Source organism: Leucoraja erinacea, chromosome 34, assembly GCF_028641065.1.
Source record: "Leucoraja erinacea ecotype New England chromosome 34, Leri_hhj_1, whole genome shotgun sequence".
In the NCBI taxonomy this organism is placed as follows: Eukaryota; Metazoa; Chordata; class Chondrichthyes; order Rajiformes; family Rajidae; genus Leucoraja; species Leucoraja erinaceus.
In genome coordinates this window covers 19,526,739-19,551,816 of record NC_073410.1, presented here as the reverse complement: position 1 = coordinate 19,551,816, position 25,078 = coordinate 19,526,739, and the positions used below count along the sequence as shown (strand labels likewise).

General features: G+C 45.4%; 1 protein-coding gene across 1 annotated transcript in view; it reads left to right on the top strand.

The window, feature by feature from the left end:
- Positions 1-25,078, top strand: part of LOC129713074 (primary cilium assembly protein FAM149B1-like) — a 201,744-nt gene that overhangs the window by 64,459 nt on the left and 112,207 nt on the right. The window contains 3 exon segments of the mRNA XM_055661954.1: positions 7,828-7,947; positions 18,473-18,649; positions 22,145-22,335. Coding sequence (XP_055517929.1) covers positions 7,828-7,947; positions 18,473-18,649; positions 22,145-22,335 — 488 coding nt within the window.

The following is a 25,078-nucleotide window of genomic DNA, read 5'->3' as shown; positions in this document are numbered from 1 at the left end:
GAGAAAATCGGCCCCAAGCAATGGTTGGGAGACGTCGGCAACGGTGAAGTTCCATGAAAAATGGCAGGAGCCGAGCACGATGGGCACCACGCGCAGTCCATATGTGCGGATGGGGCTGCCGTTCACCGCGGTGAGGACCGGCCCCCGCTTACCAGAACGAATGTCGGCCAGCGAAGGGGGCAGGACGCTGAGCTCCGCTCCTGTATCCACGAGGAAGTGGGTCCCGGACCGCCGATCCCAGGCGAAGAGGCGGTGAATTTGGCCAGCCACCGCGGGGACTATTGACAGCCGGCCCAGGCATTTCCCGGGAACGTGCACGGCTGGCGGCATTGTCGTGCTGCAGCACCCCAGCGCTGATGGAAATAGCACCAGCTCCTTGTATTGGTGCTATTTGGAGCTTGCCTGCCCCTGCTGGTGGTGCCTGCAGCCTGCTGGCGCTGGACTGCAGGTGTAGTACCCCTCACTGCTGCTGGGGGTAATCGTGCGGGCCGTCGGGCTGGAGCTGTCACTCTTTCCACAGCTCCCCCGCCGCACCGGAGGAAATCGGGAGCTGCTGGGGTGACGTCATCGGCGTGCCTGCCAACGGCCAGAGCGTTGACGTCATCGGCGTGCCTGCCGACGGCCAGCGCGTTGACGTCATCAGGGCGCGTCGACCTCAGCGCGACCCCGTCTCTGCTGACGCCCAGCGCGCTGACGTCATCATATATTCCCCGCAAGCTTTCTTTAATGCTCTTTTCCCCCCTCTTGATTAACCCTTTTGTCCTCCTCTGTTGAGTTCTAAATTTCTCCCAGTCCTCGGGTTTGCTGCTTCTTCTGGCCAATTAATATGCCTCTTCCTTGGATTTAACACTACACTTCCCCCATCAGCCACGGTTGAGCCGCCTTCCAAGTTTTATTTTTTTGCCAGACAAGGATGAACAATTTCTGGATTTCATCCATGCAGTCTTTAAATCTTTGCCATTGCATCTCGACTGGCATCCCTTCAAGTATAATTTGCCCATCTATCCAGGCCAATTGCTGTCTCATACCTATAAAGTATCCTTTATTCAAGTTCTGCACCCTAGCCTCTGAATTAACCGTGTCACTAATGCAGAATTCCACCATATTATGGGCACTGTTGCCCAAGGTGCCTTGCACAACAAGATCACTAACTAATCCTTCCTCATTATACCCAGTCTGGAATGGCCTGCCTTCTAGTCAGTTCCTATACATATCGGTTTAAAAAACCATCCCGTAGACATTCCAGGACGTCCTCCTCCTCAGCAATTTGGTTGGCCCAACATATATGTAGATTAAAGTCATCCATGAGTAACACTCCCAGAAAATATGGTGGAATGGTATCACTACTTTTGAGGCATTTAGACATAGAATGACACAGGCATGGTTGGCAAGTATGTGGTGGGCTGATAGGCCTGTTTCTGTGCAGTACAGCTCAATCAGTCTTTTTACTCTAATTTTACATAAACTTGATTTTATGCACTGATAGATTTGGGTTAGCAATATACTTTGTGTCATAATGCACCTGGCTTTGTCCCTTCCTTTTTAACTTTCTTTAAATTCCCTTTGCCCTCACCTGCCATATCTTATGATGTAGGACACTAATCTCAGCATAATTGAAATGCAGACTGTCCCTATGGACCAGCTAACCCTTTTCCCTGGCGTTACTGCCAGTGCCTTGACTTGAGAGTCACTTTTCCCACAACATTCTTTGAGACGTGTATTTTATTCTTTACGTGTTACATTTGGGGGTGGCTTGCGTAGCAATGGTCCATGCAGAGATAGTGATCTTTCGAAGGTCACCTCAGCTGCTCGGAATCCTTCTTGGAGAGCTTCGTGGAGAGAGGAGAATCCTTCGTGGAGAGAGCAGGCTATTCTAGACTGGGTATTGAGTAATGAGGAAGGGTTAGTTAGCAGTCTTGTTGTGCGTGGCCCCTTGGGTAAGAGTGACCATAATATGCAATACAATACAATGCAATACAATTTATTTGTCATTTGGACCCCATTGAGGTCCAAACGAAACGTCGTTTCTGCAGCCATACATTACAAAACGAAAAAGACCCGAGAAGGACTACAGACCGGTGGCACTCACATCCATTCTTTCCAAGTGTATGGAGAGGGTGGTAAGTGATCACCTCACTGCTATGGTGGTGGACAGGCTTGACCCACTCCAGTTTGCCTATAAGGCAAGGCGTGGGGTGGAGGATGCCTGTTTGACTCTCCTGGACACAGTTAGCAGACAGCTGGACTCCCCACACCCCCACACATGGATTTTATTTATGGACTTTTCTTCAGCTTTTAACACAGTTAACACGGTCACCCTCTGCAACCGCCTTCTGGATTTACAAGTCAACCCATCACTTATCCTGTGGATAAAAGACTTTCTGCAGGACCGGCCTCAGCATGTGGTGGTAAATGGTTTTAAATCCAAGAACATGATTTTAAACACTGATGTCCCCCAGGGCTGTGTCTTATCACCAATTTTATTTTCCATCTACCCAAACAACATAACAAACAATAACAGTGACATTTCCCTTTTTAAGTATGCAGACGATATGGCCCTGGTGGAGCAAGAACGGAGCAAGTATTTATATTGAAAACAAAGAAGAAAAGACGCCTCTGCAAGAGGCTAAAGGTGGACTTGGCCTGCAGTTGCGTAGGATAGTAGAAGGTTCAAATTAAACTTGCTGCAGAAGATCAGTATGAACTTGCATTTACCTCAAAACACTGACTTAGAACTTAGATCAAGGATCACACTTCTCTGGCTGCCTACTATCAGCAGGTCAACACCCTGATGCTGTGGATCAAAGAGAGCTCTCTGGAGCTTAACATCTCCAAGACCAAGGAGCTGTGTTGTGGTGGGAGGCGCACATCTTCCCCCCAACCTCTCTTTGAACCTCTGAGGCTGAATGGGCAGACAGTTGAGCAGGTAGAGAGAGGCCTTTAGATACCTGGGCAAAGAGATTGACACCCGCCTGTCCTTCTCCCAGCACACAGACTGTGTACAAGAAGGCACGGCAACGCCTGTTCCTGCTGAGGAAACTCAGGAGCTTTGATGTCAGACATGACATTTTAACAGCTGTCTATAAATCACTTATAGAATCTGTACTCACCTTTAACATCACATCCTGGTTCACCCTCACCTCTGTCAGAAATCTGTGCTGTATGTCTGCTTATCAGTACATTGTCCTGTCTGTATGTTGAGCCACGTCAAAAAAGATTTTCTGTTACGACAGACAATAAAGTTTTCTGAATCTGAATCTGAATCTGACACAACACAATTTACACATACAACCATGATATGGTTGAGTTCTTCATTAGGATGGAGAGTGACATTGTTAATTCAGAATTAACTGAACCCAGAAATGGGTCCTTAACTTAAAGAAAGGTAACTTTGAAGGTATGAGACGTGAATTGGCCAAGATTGACTGGCAATTGATTCTTAAAGGGTTGACAGTGGATATGCAATGGAAGGCATTTAAAGACTGCATGGATGAGCTACAGCAATTGTTCATCCCAGTTTGGCAAAATAATAAATTAGGGAAGGTAGTGCATCCGTGGATAACAAGGGAAATCAGGGATAGTATCAAAACAAAAGATGAAGCATACAAATTAGCCAGAAAAAGCAGCCAACCAGAGGACTGGGAGAAATTCAGTCCAGCAGAGGAGGACAAAAGGCTTAAATAGGAAAGGGAAAATAGATAATGAAAGAAAACTGGCAGGGAACATAAAAACTGACTGCAAAAGTTTTTATAGATATGTGAAGAGAAAAAGATTAGTTCAAGCAAATGTAGGTCCCTTGCAGTCAGAAACAGATGAATTGATCATGGGGATCAAGGACATGGCAGACCAATTGAATAACTACTTTGGTTCTGTCTTCACTAAGGAAGACAAATAATCTGCCGGAAATAGCGGGGGACCGGGGGTCAAATGAGATGGAGGAAATTAGTGAAATCCAGGTTAGCCGGGAAGTGGTGTTAGGTAAATTGAATGGATTAAAGGCCGATAGATCTCCAGGGCCAGATAGGCTGCATCCCAGGGTACTTAAGGAAGTAGCCCCAGAAATAGTGGATGCATTAGTGATAATTTTTCAAAACTCTTTAGATTCTGGAGTAGCTCCTGAGGATTGGAGGGTAGTTAATGTAACCCCGCTTTTTAAAAAGGGAGGGAGAGAGAAAACAGGGAATTACAGACCAGTTAGTCTAACATCGCTAGTGGGGAAACTACTAGAATCAGTTATTAAAGGTGGGATAGCAGCACATTTGGAAAGTGGTGAAATCATTGGACAAAGTCAGCATGGATTTATGAAAGGTAAATCATGTCTGACGAATCTTATAGAATTTTTCGAGGATGTAACTAGTAGAGTGGATAAGGAAGAACCAGTGGATGTGTTATATCTGGACTTTCAGAAGGCTTTTGACAAGGTCCCCCATAAGAGATTAGTATACAAACTTAAAGCACACGGTATTGGGGGTTCAGTATTGATGTGGATAGAGAACTGGCTGGCAAACAAGAAGCAAAGAGTAGGAGTAAACGGGTCCTTTTCAGAATGGCAGGCAGTGACTAATGGGGTACCGCAAGGCTCAGTGCTGGGACCCCAGCTATTTACAATATATATTAATGATTTGGACGAGGGAATTGAATGCAACATCTCCAAGTTTGCGGATGACACGAAGCTGGGGGGCAGTGTTAGCTGTGAGGAGGATGCTAGGAGACTGCAAGGTGACTTGGATAGGCTGGGTGAGTGGGCAAATGCATGGCAGATGCAGTATAATGTGGATAAATGTGAGGTTATTCACTTTTGCGGGAAAAACAGGAAAGTAGACTATTATCTGAATGGTGGCCGATTAGGGAAAGGGGAGATGCAACGAGACCTGGGTGTTATGCTACACCAGTCATTAAAAGCAGGCATGCAGGTGCAGCGGGCAGTGAAGAAAGCGAATGGTATGTTAGCATTCATAGCAAAAGGATTTGAGTATAGGAGCAGGGAGGTTCCACTGCAGTTGTACAGGGTCTTGGTGAGACCACACCTGGAGTATTGCGTACAGTTTTGGTCTCCTAATCGGAGGAAAGACATTCTAGCCATAGAGGGAGTACAGAGAAGGTTCACCAGACTGATTCCTGGGATGTCACGACTTTCATATGAAGAAAGTGGATAGACTCGGCTTGTACTCGCTAGAATTTTGAAGATTGAGGGGGGATCTTATAGAAACTTACAAAATTCTTAAGGGGTTGGACAGGCTAGATGCAGGAAGATTGTTCCCGATGTTGGGGAAGTCCAGAACAGAAAGGAGGAAATCTTTTGGGACCGAGATGAGAAAAACATTTTTCACACAGAGAGTGGTGAATCTCTGGAATTCTCTGCCACAGAAGGTAGTTGAGGCAAGTTCATTGGCTATATTTAAGAGGGAGTTAGATGTGACCCTTGTGGCTAAAGGGATCAGGAGGTATGGAGAGAAGGCAGGTACAGGATACTGAGTTGGATGATCAGTCTGATCATATTGAATGGCGGTGCAGGCTCGAAGGGTCGAATGGCCTACTCCTGCACCTATTTTCTATGTTTCTATGTTTCCTCTCCTGTCCATTGTGGAATCTGGAGTTCCCTGTAGGCCTGACCGGGTAGGAATCGTATGAATGATCCCATGGTTTTTTATTTCCAACACTCTGATGGAATTATGGCAATCATTACAGAAAACAATTTTTCTTAAATTTCTGATTATCTTTGATTTTTTTAATTGCCTAACTGGAGATTCAAACTCATGCTTGTAGATCAGGAGTCCATATTTCTGTCTGTTCTAGTAATCTAACCACTTTGCAAGAGGGGGGGGCAGTGATAATACAAACCCACTGACTCCCATAGCTATCTGGACTACACTTCTTCTCAACCTGCTTCTGTAAGGACACTATTCCCTACTCCCAAGTCTGCACCCAGAATAAGGTGTTCCACACCAGGGCCTCGGAGATGTCCTCATTCTTTAGGGAACGGGGGTTCCCCTCTTCTATTATAGATGAGGCTCTCACCAGGGTATCCTCTATATCCCGCAGCTCCGCTCTTGCTCCCCATCCCCCTATTCGCAACAAGGACAGAGTCCCCCTGGTTCTCACCTTCCACCCCATCAGCCGTCGTATACAACATATAATCCTCCGACATTTTCACCACCTCCAATGGGATCCTACCACTGGCCACATCTTCCCATCTCTCCTTTCTAGTTTCCGCAGAACTCCCAGGTTAATTCGTCCCTTCCCACCCAAACCACCGAGGGGGTACTTTTCCTTGCAACTGCAGGAAATGCTGCACTTGTCACTTTACCTCCCCCATCGACTCCATCCAAGGACCTAAGCAGTCTTTCCAGGTGAGGCAGAGGTTCACCTGCACCTCCTCCAACCTCATTTACTGCATCCGCTGTTCAGGTGTCAACTTCTTTACATCGGCGAGACCAAGCACAGGCTCGGTGATCGCTTCGCCCAACACCTCCGCTCAGTTCGCACTAACCAACCTGATCTCCCGGTGGCTCAGCACTTCAACTCTCCCTCCCATTCCAAATCTGACCTTTCTGAGCTGGGCCTCCTCCATTGCCCGAGTAAGGCCCAGCGCAAATTAGAGAAATAGCACCTTATATTTCACTTAGGAACATTGACCTCTAATTTCAGATAATACTTGCTTTCTCCCTCCTTCCTCACCCCCTTCCCAGCTCTTCCGCAGCCTACTGTCTCTGCCTCGTCCTTTCTTTTTCCCTCCCCCCCTCCGCCCGACATCAGTCTCGACCTGAAATGTCGCCTATTCCTTCTCTCCATAGATGCTGCCTCACCTGAGTTTCTCCAGCATTTTTGTCAAACCACTTGGCAAGATCAGATCCCATTGTTGGAATCAGGGGAAAAAGAAGCCAGCTCCTCAGCTGTGATCTTATTAAATGGCATTTCAAACTCAAAGGTCCTCTAGCGTTTTGGTGGCTAATTTTTTATGTTTCTTTCAGTTCCCTTAAATGACCATTGTACGTGATCCAGTGTCTTTCATAATTTCCAACTTAGTTTATAATTTCCAGTTTAGTTTGGGGATCTAGCGCATAAACAGGCCCTTCGACCTACCAAGTCCACACCGACCAGCGATCTTCACACGCTAACACTACCGGACACACGAGGGACATTTTACAATTTTGCCAACCGTAATCAGGATTGATCCTGGGTCTCTGAAACGCTAAGGCAACAACTCTATCGCTGTGCCACTGAAATTAGATTAGATTAGATTCAACTTTATTGTCGTTGCACATAGTACAAGTACAGGTACAACAAAATGCAGTTTTGCATCTAACCAGAGTGCAAAGTAGTAAAGTGCTGATTAAGACAATATATACAAATTAGAATATATTAGTGTATGTACATAGGCATATACATATATACAGATAGTTGTTAATGTGCAAAAGATTGACATGTGCTATATTCTGGTGAATAAGAGCTTCTGGGGTCGGAGTTATTTTGAAAATGGTCCTCGATCTGCAGCTTGTGTTTGTGTTTTGCGCTCCTGATTCCCTTTTTCAGGTTGGCCCATTTTCAGGTTAGCTTATCGAACTGTAAATATACAATGGAACATTTGTGCTCTCTCTCCTTGTTTGGGGTGGAATAACCTGTCTTGCTGTTTACTTTCAAGTTTCAATGGAAGGTATCACATTTATTGCATACTGATTCTGATCAGTGTGTATTTCTTATATCTCTTTGTATTCAATGTAGTTTTAATCAATCATTCCCAATTTCATTCCTTTTGAGGCACCAATCTGTATGTTCACTAATTAGGATCTTTATTATTAATAGCATTTATTTAATTTTCTTTTTCAGAATTTTGGGTACGCAGATAGCAGCTCCTGTTAATGAAGCTTATGCTTGGTATCCTGACCCAGAGGAGGTGAGAAGCCCACAGCCAATGTCCAGTCCAGCTACTGGCACTGCCACGAATGAGTAAGTGTTAGTCATGAATAGCACAACGTTTGAGGCCTCTGAAATTAAGGGATGTTGCATTGTTAATTTAAGATAATATGGTATATTCCAGTTGAAGTCAGCCTCTGCATGACCCATAAATTTAGCATTGTGTTCGATATGCACTCATTCGTAATTTGGCAAATACGCCACTGCAACTTTTTTTTTTGGTATTGCACTTTAATCTTTCTTTCATCTCTCCAATTGTTTTGCATGTTTTGGGAACCAGTGTTATGAGAAAAATGTGCAAATCGTGGGTATCCTTGAAAATGTTCAATTTCCCAGAGTGTAATTCTCCAGGTAGTTATTGAGCTTGTGAAGATGTTCCAAGGTTTCAACGGTCAGTTTATTGTCACGTGTATAAACAAAGCAACAAAAACACACAACTACATAAAAATTAACATAAACATCCACCACAGCAGATTCCACATTTGTCACTGTGATGGAAAGCAATAAAATCTAATCTTCTTGCCTCTTTAGTTGGGACTATTATAGAAAGTTGGAATTCATGTTAAAGACGGTCAATTCACGGAGAGGAATGTTGAGAACTTTAGTGAATAGCTGCAGTTAGCGGCAGCGTTACAATGGTTAACTTCAGGAACACCAACATCATGGGGACATGTACTAATTGCAATAGAATGGACATTGGGATGCATTACATACGGCAGCACAGCACAAGAACAGTCTCGTTGGACTATGATGCCTGTGCAGTCCATGATGCCAAATTAAATTAACCCCACATGCGTGCACATGATCCAGACCCACCATTCACTGCATTTTATGTTCTTGTTTGTGTACTGTCCACCTAACAGACTACTTTAAGGGAATCATGCAGCTGTATCCCTAGATCTCTCCGCTCTGCAACACTCTCTAGCACCCTATCATTTACTGTGTAAGTCATGCCCTGGTTTGACATACAAAAGTGCAACACCACACGTATGCCAGAGTTAAATTCCATTTGTCAATCCTTGGCCTACTTTCCAAACTGATCTGGATCCTGTTGTAAACAGATTTCCTTCCTCACTGTCCACTATGCCATCAATTTTGATGTCATCTGTAAATTTACTAACAGTGTTAACTGCATTGCCACCCAAATCAGTAATGTAGTTAACAAACAGCAGCAGAGTTGTTGGAAGGGATTACGCGCGTTCCAACCAATCCCTTCCAACAACTTTTCCACCACGGACATCAGACTTTGTGGCTAGTAGAACCATGGCTTGTCCTTGTTACCCTTCTTAAATAACGGTGCAATTCTTCTTCTTGTGTATGGAGTGCACAGCCTAAAAGGACACTGTAGATCAAAGGTTGACATCCAAGGCAGGACAGCATCAGTTACTGGGTGGATGGCTTTGATGCCCCCAGGGAAAAGCCTCAGTGGGCAGTCATTCACGATGTATGGGATGGTCTGATCTGGATGTCCGCAGTCACAAGCAGGGCTGTCCGTCATCCCCCATTTATGCAGGTGATGAGCTGTTCTTACATGGAGGGTGCGGATTCTGCTCAGGGTTAGCCATTGCTTGCGATGGAGGTCAAAACCCGGTGGTTTCACTTTTAGGTCTGTGATGGCCTCTCCGTTGTTGGTGTTGGCATCTTTGCAGGCTCTGTGCCACTCAGTTTTGGGGTCAAAGTCTTCCAGGGATTTAACAGAAGACAAGAAGGGTTTGTGGGCCTTCAGGCCCATGATGGGCAAATTGTTCAAGTGAGCATGGATGGGAAGGTCAGGGTTAGCCTCGATGGTGCTCTCCCTTCTGCGTATGCTGGAAGGGGCGATATGAGAGAGGACAGGGAGCCACTGCAAAGGTGTTGACTTAAGCGTCCCTGTGATGACCCACATTACAGAGTTAAGGGCAGTGTCAACTCATTTCGTGTGGCAGCAATTAGCCCAAGCTGTTGAGCAAAACCCGGCTGTTGAGTAGACTGAAGCTAAGTTTGCGATACGGAGAGTGTGTGCACTGGATCCCCAGCTGTTGCCTGTAAGTTTCCTGATGATGTTGACCCTTGCATTCAGTTTATCAGCCACCCTCTTCAGGTGTTCATGATAGGTTAGGGTGCGATCCAGGGTGACTCCGAGGTACTTGAGGAATTCGTCATTCTTCACCGACTTACCACAAAAGGACACTCGGAGCTTTGCATTGGCGAGCCGATTGCTGAGGTGAAAGACAGTGACAGTTGTTTTAGAAATGGTGCAATGTTAGCCACCTCTAGTCTTTCAAAGCACTTTGCGATGATGGGGGTGAGTGCCACTGGGCGGAAGTCGTTGAGACTCCCTGAACCTGACTGGGTACTGGCACGATGGTTATGGTCTTGAGGCATGTAGGGACGACACCCTGGGCCAGTGACAGATTGAAGATGTTTTAGATTAGATTAGATTAGATCCTTTATTTGTCATTCAGACCTTTCGGTCTGAACTAAATTTCGTTGCCTGCAGTCATACATATAATAATAAACAACAAAACACACAATAAACACAAATTTTACTTCGGAGTCACGTGAGTGATTCCGTGAAGACCCCAGCCCAGTGCGCAGGTGCGGCATTATCGCACAGCTGTGCACACGCGGCCAGCGGGAGTCGGCGCTCCCGCAACCAAGGAACGTGAGGTAAGTACTTACCTTAATCGGGCCTTGTGTTTTTTGCTCCAGGGGGAGCAAAGCAGCAGAGGAAGCGGCCCCCGTTCGACTCCAGCGAAGGAGCCGACAGTGGAGGGGGATAGGCGCAAACGGGACCGCACACGCTGCGGAACGCTGACAGAGAGCTGCGCTGATGAAGGTCCGCTGAACAGCTGTTCGGTTAACAGCAGTGGACCGGAGGGAATTTAAAAACCCGACCGGCAGCCCTGCAGACTCCTGACAAGGAGAATCGCCACCCGGGAACCACTACAATGCCGCCTGAAAAACGACAGGCAGCCTCTAACTACAGGTAAGACAAAAACCTTACCAAAAATATAGGTTCTACAGGAACCAACTTCCTCCAATACTGGAACAGGCTGGAGACAGCAAAAACAAGTATGTCCGTCTCCCCAAGCCAGAGGAGGTCATGGAGTTCAAAACCTCCAGGGAAAACGAGGGGTCACTGGCTGAATGCCAAGGGAGCTGACACTCCTACCCCAGTGCTATTGCACTAGCCATCTCCCTTGTCGAGGGATTGATGCAACAACGGAGTTTGAGCTATGCCTCCTCCAATTTATAGCACACCCTTTTGCTCCCTCTTTTGAGGCTAGCTAAGGAGGCCAGGGCTGGGCTGGCTTAAACGCTGGGCAGGTGGACGAGAACAGCAGTATGCCAGGGGAGCAGGATCAGGAAGAGCTACTGGGTGTCGTGGGCCACTACATGGCTCCTCCACGCGACCATCTTCCCAAACAAAGCCCTGCAGGAGTAGGCCTTTCTAGAGGCAAATCCGCAGGCAGCAGGGTCAGCAGACTCGCAGACAAGAGCTAAAAGCAGCGAACTTTGAAGCTCCTAACAGAGGGTCAAGATGTCACCGCCTTTGCTCATTTTTTCCACGGATCATACTCACCTGGCAGGCGAGACGCCATGATCACCAAGGTGGTTCTCCCAGGATGAGACTATCCCGTTGCACTACGAGTGTGCTGACGCCTAAGATGTTCCCAAATTTGGGATACTCGACTGACATTTGTGCATATAAGACCTGCCCGCAACCCCAAATATACGGGGCTATGCAAACCGCTGCTGCGGGAAGAGAGGCAGCTAAACCTGTGCGCCTCATGAGGGCAGGCCATGGAACGAGCAGGACATCGCATCCAACACCCAGCTGGCAGCACCCCTTGGCATCCACCAGCAAATATCGAACAAGGACTGGTGAAAGCCTGGCGACCGCTTCACATTACCCCCAAAGTTCTTTTTAGACAGGGGCCCAGAGCGGAGCCGTGGGAAAATGCGCCGCCCCACCGACAGCACCAGCATACCAGCAAAACTAAGCCTTCATGAAAAAACAATAAACATGGAGGTAGGTAGTCTGGTTCCTCCCAGTTTACACTAAATAAGGGTGTTCTACTAACTGCGGGGGGGGGGGGCATTTACACTTGTTGATAAAGCATGGGGTGCTGTCACAAATAACTAATATATACTCAACAGTATTAGTGGATAAAAACTTGAATTCAAATTGGGCATATTACCACCAGTTCAGCAATGCGCCCAAAGAGCATTTTCTCCCTCTAAGAAAGAGAAGTGAGAAGGTCAAGCTGAACTAGAAAGGCTCATTACTAAACGGATCATGGGAGTAAACATGAACCATTGGAATTTGTATCGAATATATTCACCAAAACTACAAAAGATGGTGAATGTAGCATCATCATTGATCTAATATCACTAAATAAATCTGTTGAGTATATACACTTTAAGATGGAGACGGGTTTTTGTCACTGCCAGACATCTGATCTCCAAAGGATACCTTATGGCGAGCATTGATATGGAAGATGCAAACTATATTATACCCATACACTAGGATCATTGTAGATACCTAAAAAATTTACTGGATAATGGATATCCCGGTTAGGGCAACTATGGGAGTATAGAGCATTCCCAATGGTCTAACCTTAGCCCTAAACTATTATAAATATTAAAAATAGCCATGAAAATATTAAGAAAACAAGCATAATCATGGCATATATTGGATGATATCCTCATATTAGGGGAAACAAAGGAATTAGCTGTGGCAGCAGTTCTAGCTACGAAACAGCTCCCTAAAGCACTGAGGTTCATCCCACGCCCAGATAAACCAGAATTGAAGCCGTTAACTACCATGGATTATCTGGGCTTCAATAACAATTCCATCCATATGACTGTTACTTTGCCAAGGTACTTGGGTCACTATAATCAAATCATGAATGTACCCACTGAAGCTATATCACAATTACAGTGGTGGGCAGACATATGTTTGGCATAGTTTTCAGCCCTATTATCATCACCAATCCCAACTTGGTTATTAAAAACCGATGCCAGTACTTTAGGCTGGGGAGCAACTAAACTCCATATCCAGCACAGGTAACAGATGGACCAATTCAGAATCATCGTTACTACACACACCGGGCATCAACTACTTGGGATTGGTGATCGCCTATTGGGCTAAAAAGCATATGCATTTCAAATGCAGCACGTACTTATGTGGTTACGGATTGATAATACTATGGTGGTGGCTTATATCAACCATATGGGGAGCATAAAATCATTGTTGTGCAACAAATTGGTCAAACAGATCTGGCAATGGTGTGTCAAAAGACATTTTAACTATCAGCTGCCTATTTCCTAGGAAGCTAGAACACAGTGGGAGACACCACGTCACGGGTAAAAAATTATGATAACATTGAATAGATGTCAAACGCAAAATATCTGCTAAAGGTATTAAACAGTTTGTATTAAAGGTATCAAAAGTTTGAAAGCCAGATATCAATTTGGTTGCACAAGACGGAATCACCAGTAACCTATGTATGTGACTTAGGAACCAGATCAGAGGCAGCAGCGATAGATGCCTACACGCTGGAAGGGGGAATTTCTGCTTTGCCTTCCTCCCTTCTGCCTCATCAGTCGGGTACTTCGCAATACAGATGGAATCTGTCTCCGAGATATTGAACGTGCCTGACCGGCCTACACAGCCATGGTTCCCAGTTCATCACGACATGGTGGGCGAGTCACCTATGGATTTCCCTAGTGGACTATGGTTGCTGACTCAACCCAGTATCAGGCATAAGCCACCCATGCCATAAAAACATCAAACTCCTGGGTGCAGGTTTTGAATAGACCTTACCAGGGACTGGGATTATCCAAAGGAACCATTACCACCATGTCGGCATCCCTGCGAACAGTCACCAAGAGCATGGGAAAATACTGCCACGACGCAGGGACAACATACCAAACTATTCAACCACTGACATATTGGAGTTCCTGGAACATCTACACCATGATTAAAAGGTGAGTTACAGTGCCGTAAATACAGCATGGAGCGCCTTGTCTGCTTATCTAAAAACAGCAGGACAGCAGAGCATGGGATCCCATCCACTGAAGATAAACTTATGAAGGGCAATTATAATAATAAGCCCCAAAAACCCAGGTATACCCATGTATGGGATATCGGTGTGATATTGACATATCTCAGGGAATGGCACCAGCCAGATCCCTCAGTCTTGCTCAAACTATGTTAAAAACGCTCATGCTTATGGCTCTCGTATACGCTCACAGAGTCCAGTCACTCCATAAAACTAGACTGGATAACATGGTGATTACCCCAGACGCATCACGTTCATCATTCTAGGTCTGGTAAAACCTAACTCGCAGGTATATGGGCTAGGCGAGATTATGAGTTCGGCACGGACTAGTAGGGTCGAGATGGCCTGTGTTTTCCGTGCTGCAATTGTTATATGGTTATATATGGACCAGGAACGCCCAATTCACTGGTGGGATTCCGGGCCTACCCACCAGAGTCCAGGTTGAGTGTGGTGACCCATCTACTACTATATATAGACACAACCCACAATCTTAGAGGGAGAGGAAAGCCTATGGGTCAACCACAGAAACCCCAAGACGGGGTACGAGCCAAACTACTCCAAGGTGGCTCAAACAGGTACTGAAAGCTGCCGGAATAGATAATAATACATTTTAATCCCATTCCACTAGGGCAGCATTGATATCAGCGGCTGAACGAATGGACATCCCGGTTGACCACATTCTCAATACGGCAGAATGGTCAAGGGAACGATGTTCAGAACATTTTTTATTGTAAACCGTTGATAAGCCTGATTTAATTGCAGAAAGAATATTACAAACTGCAATATTAATTTAAGCTCAGGGGAGCTCTTTATGTTGTTATTGTTAACAAATACCTTTCTGTTTCTTGTGAAAGCAGATCCATTGGTTGATTACGATAACACTTCCTCCCTCAAAAACTTCAGCAGTGAGTGAAATAAAAACTGTTACACGGTTTAAAATCACAGACCTTTGAAGTCTTCACGGAATCACTCACGTGACTCCGAAGTAAAATAGTAAGATTAAACGAGTACTTACCAGTATGAAGTTTGATCTGTATTTTAAGAGGAGTTACGATGAGGGATTACGTGCCCTCCGCTCCCACCCTCAATATATAGATCAAACTAATAAACTGATGTCTCATGATCTTTACTATCTTACTTCAAATATTGTGTCTATCCTGTGATTTCACACCGCTGCTTCGAAGTATGCCGCACCTGCGCACTGGGCTGGGGTCTTCACGTAATCCCTCATCGTAACTCCTCATAAAATACAGATCAAACTTCATACTGGTAAGTACTCGTTTAATCTTACTATTAACATCCACCCCAGTGAGTTCACCAGGCACCTCATCACTGTGATGGAGGCAAAAGTCTTAAAGTCACTGTCTCTTCCCCTCCTTATTCTCCCTCTGCGCTGAGGCGATCCAGGCCTCAGATGTTGTTACCCCACCGGGCGATGGTAAGTCAGTCCCGCGGCTCAACTGAGCTTCGCGAACGGGCCGGTTCAAGTCCGCGGCCCCGGGTGGTCGAAGCTGCCGAAGATGCCGCCCTCCAGTCCAGCGGACGCAGCTGTTGTCGCGGGAGCTCCGTAAAAACAGGTCACCAGCCTGTGACCTGCGAGCTCCCGACAATGTCGTCCACTGGCCCGCGGCCGAGCCCCGGATTCAGGTCGCCGCCGCCGCCGGAATGCCGCCTCAGCCACCGGAGTACCGCCTCAGCCCTAGAAGTCAGTGAAGACCAGGGATAGTTGTCCAGCACATGCCCTGAGCACACGCCCGGGGATGTTGTCGGGTCCGGCAGCTTTCAGAACTTCACCTGTGGCTAAAGATGATGCAGATATTTCTGCAAGGGCCGCCACAATGTCCTTGTTAGCTTTCCACCAGGTCCAAGGATTCACTTTGGATAGAGCCTCAGTCTGAAGAGTCTCGACTCGAAACGTCACCCATTCCTTCTCTTCAGAGATGCTGCTTACTCCAGTTACTCCAGCATTTTGTGTCTACCAAGGGTTCACGGTCAGACCCTGGTGATTTATCCACCTCAACATGATATACAACAGCCCATAGCTCCATTTTGGTAATTTATATATGATCTAAGTCATCATAACTCCTATACCTCAATTCCTTAGCTTCCATCATCTTCCCAGTAAACAGAGCCAGTCATAGTGCCACTCGTACAGCAGGTACTGTTATCTACTCTTAAGAGGCTTCCGCACAAGTATCTAAAATGATATACTTGTTTGAGACAGGGACAGCCTCTCGCACTCCTGCACTGCCTGCCTCACATGATAGTCACCCGTCCATCTGCCTGAACCTTTGCTGTCCATTAACCCTCTCTGCTTCCTGTATACTCCTCGGTGAGTCCAACTGCCATCTGAGAGGATCTGCAAGCAACACACTGCAAACACTGGGCCAATTCCTGACTTGCCATGTCTCACAGGGGGAGTATACCGCTCCGCTAACTTTCATTACTACTCACATTTACCATAGAGGAGTTCCTGGCAGTCTTAAAGCACATAAAGGTAGATAACTGCCCAAAGCCTGCAATTGCATCCTTAGATATTGTGGGAAGAAAGTGATGGGGTCCTGGCAGAGATATCGGTATCATTTTTTAGGCATGGTTGAGGTACTGGAAGACTGGTGGATGGCCAGAGTCGTGCCTTTATTTATGAAGAGGTGATAGGGCAAGCCAGGGGACTACAGGCCAGTGAGTTTAAAGGAGTTTAATTTAGAGATACAGTGTGGAAACAGGCCCTTCAGTCCACTGAGTCCTCGCTGACCAGTGATCCCCGAGGTCAAGATTGAACCTAGGTCTCTGGCAACTCTACTGCTGCACCACCGTGCTGTCCAGTTGTAGTAGAGTTTGTGGAGAGGATTCCACCTGCATCTAGAAAGGCAAAGACTCATCTAGGATAGTCAACGTGGTTTAGTGTGTGAGAATTTGATTGAGCGCTATTTGCAGAGATTACCAACAGGTTTGACAAGGGCAGGATGGTACACGTTGCCACCATGGACTTTATTAAGGCATTTGACAAGGTCCTGCATGGTAGGCTGCTCGGAAATGTTAGACCACATGGAATCCAGAGTGAGCTAGACAACTGGATACAAACTTGGCTTGGTAGCAGGTCAGAGGATGGTAGTGGATGATTGTTTATTCATATTGGAAGCAGTAATTGGTGCTGGGTCCAAGATTATCCATCATCTATCTGTATTAATCATTTGGTTGAGAATGTAGTTGAATGTAACTTTGCAGATGACACCAAAGTTGGTGGTGTTATGGAAAATAATGAATGTTATGCAAGACTGCAACCGGATCTAGATTAATTGGGAAAGTGGCAGATGAGTGGACTTTCATTGAATTGAACGTGTTTGAACAGATGTGGAGGAAGGAAACACAAACAAAATAAAAGCGACCTGATCTGGTCAGGTGGTCAATGGCTTGTGTAGACAAAAGGTTCCTGTAGAGCTGTACACTGTCTAACTGCACTAGGAGCCAGTTCCTATGTACCTTGTAGCAAACACCTTCATCCTGTGGAGTTTGCATTCAGATTGTCGATATGATGGGATTGTGTGTCGACATTCTGTGATTTTACTCCAGTTTTCTCTGATATGTCAATGTATATAACCATAGGGCATGTTCATGTTATATAGACTTAACAACATCAAACAATTTCACAATAGAGATACTTGCACCCAAGCTCAATCTAATGCTTGTAATGGATACAAAACAACAATTTTTAATTAAAATAATTGGAAATACATTGCATCTTTCATCTTTAGAGAGCGAGCGAGGAAACAGGCTCTGGTCGGCCCAGTGAGACAGTGCCAACCAGTGATCCCGCACATTAACACTATCCTAAACATTAGGGTAAAGTTAGAATTTTACCTAAGCAAATTAACCTACTAACCTGTACGTCTTTGGAGTGTAGAAGGAAACTAGAGCACCCGGAAAAAACCTACGCAGTCACGGGGAGAGAGTATAAGCTACAAGCAAACAGCACCTGTGGTCAGGATCGAACCCGTGTCCCTGGCGCTGAGGCAGCAGCTCTACCGCTGTGCACTGTGCCACCACTCTGGAGAGAGAAACAGAATTAATGCTTCAGAGCTTGCACCAACCTGAAATGTTAACTATGTTTCCATCTCCACAGATGCTGCCTGACCCGCTTTCTCCGACACTTTCTATTTATATTTTGGTGCTGATTTGACCCATCAGTAGATAAGGAGCACTTTTTTAAAATTCCAATCATATCAAGCTGTGGATTGAATATAGATCTTCCCAGAGCATCATAGCTCAGCCTCAGATGATCTTTGCCAGATATTCATTAGGGAATGGAACAGTTTTCCATTTTAAACCACATAGAACATAAAACAGTGCAGCACAGGAACAGGCCCTTCGGCCCACATTATCTGTGCTGAACATGATGCCATAAACTAATTTCCTCAGCCTGCACATGACCCATATCCATCCACTTCCTGCATATCCACGTGAACAAAATCCTTGAACAAAATGGAATTGTGTTTTCTTTCTTTCAGACTTTGTCTTGTTGGAAAGAGTGCAACGTTCTCGGGTCTGCCTCTGTGGAAAGGGAGCGACTTCATGCAGAAGATTGGCAGGTTTCCCTGGGAAGAGGAAGGAGACGAGTCGGAGGACAGCGTTATCATTGCAGAAGGCTTTATGGAGGAGTATTTGGCACTTAATTACAATGACCAGTTAGTATTAAAGAGCCAATTTAACCAGAATAACAATGGATTTCATGATCTTTTTTAAATTAGCTTTAGCGTCATTCATTCTCTCTTCAGTACCATCTTGGAAAACCTATTCCGTCTTCACAGTGCTGATCGTGCATTGGTCACTCACAACCTTATGCTGAAAATCAATGTCCGTTTCCCTCTTCTCTTAACAATAATGTAAACTTGCATTTATTCCATTCTATATAGTACAATGGATGTGGCTAATGTTAAGGGTGTTCATAATATTTTGGCTGTATTGTGGAGAAATGCTTTGGAGCAAGCCAAGCTGTTGCATACATTTGCAATAGCGATATTAATTTAGCAGAGTAAAAAATTGCCCAGATATATCTGCCTACAAAAATTAGGATCAAACACAGCTAACAGAATAGCCTAATTTGAAACTAAAGTGGGTGGTATTGTAGATAGTTGTCAATATGACACTAGCTGTAGATGGTTGTCAAAACTTGCAGCAGGTTGATCGGTTGGGCAGGTGGGCTGTGGAATGGTTGATGGAATTTAATGCATAGATATGTGAGGTGTTGCATTTTGAGAAGTCTAACATAGACAGGACCGACACAGTAGGACTCTGGGGAGCGTTTTAAAGCAGAGAGGTCGAGGTATACAGGTGCATAGTTTGTTGAAAGTTACCCAATAGACATTTGGCACATTGTCTTTCATCTGAGTGTTGAGTAAAGAAGTTGGGAGGACATGTATAAAACATTGGTGAGGCCGCATATAGATTATTGTGTTCTGGGGGCCATGTTGTAGGAAAAATGTTGTAAAACTGGAAATGGTGCAGAGAAGATTTACGAGGCAGCGCTCGAGGGCCTTAGCTATGGGGAGTGTTTGAACAGGATAGGAATTGGAGCGCAGAATGATGTATAGCGAGTGCAATGGACAGGCATTTCTGTGGCCAGAGGCAAGATAGTGTTGCCTTGCTGCCAGGGTAAAGGTTGTGAAGCATTTTAAACAAAAAGGGTAAACAGCTAAAGGTTGCAGTACTCAACGATACTAAGAATACATGGAAAAGAAGAATGAGCACTTACAGCAGGACTTCAGGAGCAGATGTTAGGTCTAACATTGTGCTCTCTGGATGTCTACCATAACATATTGTCACACAACATAGCAGGAGGCCGTTTCTGACTATCAAGTGTATGGAGCTTTCACATGCACCCATTCATTTTTCTTGTAAATTATTTACCCCACAATTATATCAGCTTCACCAGATTCTATCACTCACTTATCCAGGGGCAATTTACTGTGGTCACAATTAACCTCTGCGAGACCAAGCGCAGACTCGTCGATCATTTCGCTGAAAATCTTTGCTGTCTGCCACGTCCTACATAATCTCGCAGTTGCCAAACACTTTAACTCCCCTGTTTAAGAAGGAACTGCAGATGCTGGAAAATCGAAGGTATACAAAAATGCTGGAGAAACTTAGCGGGAAATCTCCTTCGCTCCATAGATGCTGCTGCACACGCTGAGTTTCTCCAGCATTTTTGTGTACTTTAACTCCCCTTCTCATTCCCATACTGACCTTTCTGTCTGGGGTAGATAGAAATGCTGGGGAAACTCAGCGGGTGAGGCAGCATCTATGGAGCGAAGAAAAAGGCAACGTTCCTGGTCGAGACTCTCCAGACTGTCTGGGGCCTCTTCCATTCGCTTACAACTCAGCAGTATGAATATTGATTTCTTTAACTTCAAGTAACCCTTGTATCCCCTCTCTCTCTGTCCCTCCCAAACACTCATCGTCGTACTAGTTTCACTGTCGTCCTGTTGAGTTGCTGTCTTTTTACTCGTTGTTGCCTATCCCACAATGGCCTATTGTGTGCGCCACATATCATTGCTTTTTGCATATCTTCCATTCCTTATTTCTAAGTACCGTCTATATCTCTCGTTCCCTCAGACCCGAAATGTCACCTATTCCTTTTCTCCAGAGATGCTGCCTGCATGCTTTTGTGTCTGTCTTCAGCATATCTTTGGAAGGTGGAAGGAAACTGGAGCATTCAAGGGAAACCTAGACAATTGCAGAGAGAACAATCAAGCTCCACACAGACAAACATAACAGCACAGGATCAAGCACTTCGGCCCACAATGTCTGCGCCTAACATGATGCCAAGTTAAACTAATCTCCTCTGATCCATATCCCTCCATTGCCTGCATCCATGTGCCTGTCTAAAATCCTCTTTAATGTCATTACCATGCATGGGTCCACCGCAACCATTTCTGGCAGTGCCCATCACTCTTAGCATCATGCAGCACAAAAACAGGTCCTTCGACCCAATTTGACCATGTCGACCAAAATGCCCGTTTACGCTAGTCCCACGTGCAGAAAAGATTGCTGTGCACACCTTCTTTAAACCTCCCCGCTCTAACTTTAAAGCTATGCCCTCTAGTCTTTGGCATTTCCACCCTGTGGAAAAAGGCTCTGACTGTCTACTCTATCTATTCTTCTATCAGGTTTCCCCATTGAGAACAATCCATGTTTGACCAAGCTTTCTTTATAATTAACACTTTCCAATCCAAGCAGCATTCTGGTAAACATGTACACTACTATGTGCACTTCTGATCACCACACTAAAAGAAGGACATGAGTGCATGGGGAGGTGCTCAGTATGGGGATTTTGGGGAAATCCAGAACCGGGGTCACGGTTTAAGAGTAAGGGGTAGGCCATTTAGGACTGAGATGAGAAAAAACCTTTTCATCCAGAGTTGTGAATCTGTGGAAATTCTCTGCCACAGAAAGCAGTGGAGGCCAATTCACTGGATTTATTCAAGAGAGAGTTAGATATATAACCATATAAGCTCTTAAGATATAGCTCTTAAGACTAACAGAATCAAGGGGAGAAAGCAGGAACTGATTTTAAATGATCAGCCATGATCATATTAAATGGCAGTGCTGGCTAGAAAGGCCGAATTGCTACTCCTGCAACTATTTTTTACTATGTTTCTATGTATGCTGACTGAGATAGAGCTTTTTAATTTTGAGAAGAGACTTGAAAACAACGGTTTTGTTTTCCTTGGGGCAGAGGAGGCTGAAGGGAGACCAGATAGAAATGTGCAAAATTGTGAGAGTAAGAAATATTCACCCATAGCAGGAGTATGTATCTAAGACCATGGGTTTGAAGTAAAGTGGGAGGGTGACGGGACTTTGCAGTGCAGTGCAGTACTTGATTAGGTGACAAAGGCCGAGACTCGGTAAATGTTTAAGATGTTTCTATGGACATACTTGAGGCATGAAAAGCAACACTCCAGCAAATTCCCCAGAAAAAGTGCCGGGGAATGGGATTAATATCAGTGGGGACTTGATGATTGGCATGGACATGATGGGGTAAATATTTTGTTTCTTTCTATGTGACTTTGTGACTCTGCATTTTTATTGTGGGTTTCAGACATCTATTCTGTATGCGAGTTGACGTGTTTTCTTAGTATGTACGTAATTTATTGACAGATTTGTGCCATGTAACCACACAGGGAGGAAGATGGCTCTGAGACAAGGCTGGATCTGTCCTTGCAGTACGAAGACAGAAGTGGATTGCCTACAATCTCTCCAAGTCTCTGCAGAAGGAATACTATTGTCACAGAGCTCTTTGATGAGGTGTGGATGGAGGTCGTGAGGTGTATGGAGGTGCTGATTCGTAAGCATTGGGATGCACATGTTTCAGGTACGAAAGACCTGAACAAAAGATGGCACTATGAAAATCATTCTTGTACTTGTGAAATGCAATGCAGTTACACTCTGCCAAGACCTGCATGGATCTGATGCAGATATACTGGTGATTCAGCTGTTCCTAAGTGGAGGTGTAGTGAAGCCATCTGCTCAGCAGACCAATAGCCATGGATATGTCATGGAGAACAACATGGAAATGCTGATTTTTACTAATTTTCAAGTTGTCTGACTAAGAAATCTATCCACGAGGACTGTGCCAACATCGTTCCTTTAGAGCGATGGAGTCAAATCAGGAAATTATAGGCCAATACCTTTACTTCAGTGGTAGGAATATTATTGGAGAATATTCTTTGGGGTAAGATCTGGTAACATCCAGGCAGAGGTCATGTCCTACAACTTGATTGAGGTTTTTGAGGAGCTGATGAAGATAATCAAAGAGGGCTCGGCAGTGGATCTTGCCCACATAAAGATTAGTGAAGATAGACACAAGATGCAGAGTAACTCAGAGGGTCGGGCAACATTTCTGGAGTAAAGGAATAGGTGACTTTTCGAGTCGTGACCCTTCTGCAAATTGACAGTCAGGGGAGAAGGAAACCAGAGGTATGGAAAAGTTCAGAACAAATCAGAGCCGGCACCGATGTCCTCCTACTCTCCAGTTCTACAACTAGAGTTTAGTGAAGATATGACAAGGTCCTTCATGGTAGGCTGATGCAGAAATTGAGGCACATGGGAACCACAGAGAATTAATAATAATAATAATAAATGTTATTTATGGGCGCCTTTCAAGAGTCTCAAGGACACCTTACAAAAATTTAGCAGGTAGAGGAAAAACATGTAAGGGGAATGAAATAAATAGTAGAGACATGACTAGTACACAAAGTAAATACAGAATTCAATACAAAACACAGTATGAGGCAATTAATGCACATATGAAAAGGGACTAAGGATAGGCAGAGGTGAAGAGATGGGTCTTGAGGCGGGACTGGAAGATGGTGAGGGACACGGAATTGCGGATCAGTTGGGGGAGGGAGTTCCAGAGCCTGGGAGCTGCCCTGGAGAAGGCTCTGTCCCCAAAATTGCGGAGGTTGGACTTGTGGATGGAGAGGAGACCGGCAGATGTGGATCTGAGGGACTGTGAGGGTTGGTAGGGGGAGAGGAGGTCAGTGAGATATGGGGGGGCCAGATGGTGGAGGGCTTTGTAGGTGAGGACCAGGATTTTGTAGGTGATCCGGTGGGAGATGGGAAGCCAGTGAAGTTGTTTGAGGACTGGAGTGATGTGATGCCAGGATTTGGTGTGGGTGATGAGTCAGGCAGCTGCGTTGTGGACCAGTTGGAGTCGGTTGATGTAGGTGGAGCTGATGCTAAGGAGAAGTGAGTTGCAATAGTCCAGTCGGGAGGAGATGAAGGCATGGATGAGTCTTTCAGCAGCGGGAGGTGTGAGAGTGGGTCTGAGTTTGGCGATGTTGCGGAGATGAAAGAAGGAGGTTTTAATGACATGGCGGATGTGAGGCTCAAGGGAGAGGGTGGAATCAAAGATCACACCAAGGTTGCGGGCCTGGGGAGATGGGGAGACAGTGGTGCCGTCGATGGTGGGAGTGGGGTTATTGATTTTGTTGAGTATGGCTTTGGAGCCTATGAGGAGGAATTCTGTCTTATCGCTGTTGAGTTTGAGGAAATGATTTTGCATCCAGGTTTTTATAGCCGATTAGGTTAGTAAAAGCTTGGCCATAGAAGGAGGGTAGCAGTGGAGAGGTGCTATTCTGACTGAAGATCTTGACCAGTGGTGTTCTGCTGGTTCTTGTACCGTGTTCTTATACATCTGTTGTTAGTGATACTTACAGTGCCCTCCATAATGTTTGGGACAAAGACCCATCATTTATTTACTTGCCTCTATACTCCCCAATTTGAGATTTGTAATAGAAAAAAAAATCACATGTGGTTAAAATGCACATTGTCAGATTTTAATAAAGGCCATTTTTATACATTTTGGTTTCATCATGTAGAAATGACAGCAGTGTTTATACACAGTCCCCCCCATTTCACGGCACCATAATGTTTGGGACAAGGCAATGTCATGTAAATGAAAGTTGTCTTGTTTAGTATTTTGTTGCATATCTTTTGCATGCAATGACTGCTTGAAGTCTGCGATTCATGAACATCACCAGTTGCTGGGTGTCTTCTCTGGTGATGTTCTGCCAGGCCTGTATTGCAGACAGTAGACAAAAATGCTGGAGAAACTCAGCGGGTGAGGCAGCATCTATGGAGCGAAGGAATAGGTGACGTTTCGGGTTGAGTCCCTTCTTCAGACTGATGTAGGGGTGGGGGGGACGGGACAACAAAAGGAAGAGATGGAGACAGTGGGCTGTGGGAGAGCTGGGAAGGGGAGGGGAAGGAGTGAGAAATCTAGGACTACCTGAAATTGGAGAAGTCAATGTTCATACCGCTGGGGTGTAAACTACACAAGCGAAATATGAGGTGCTGCTCCTCCAATTTGCGGTGGGACTCACTCTGCCCATGGAGGAGGCCCAGAACAGAAAGGTCGGATTTGGAATGGGAGGGGAAATTAAATTGCCTGGCTACCGGGAGATCAGGTTGATTAATGCAAATTGAGCGGAGGTGTTGGGCGAAGCGATCGCTGAGCCTGCGCTTGGCCTCACCAATGTAGAGCAGTTGATACCTAAAACATTGGATGCAATAGATGAGGTTGGAGGAGTGACAGGTGAACCTCTGCCTCACCT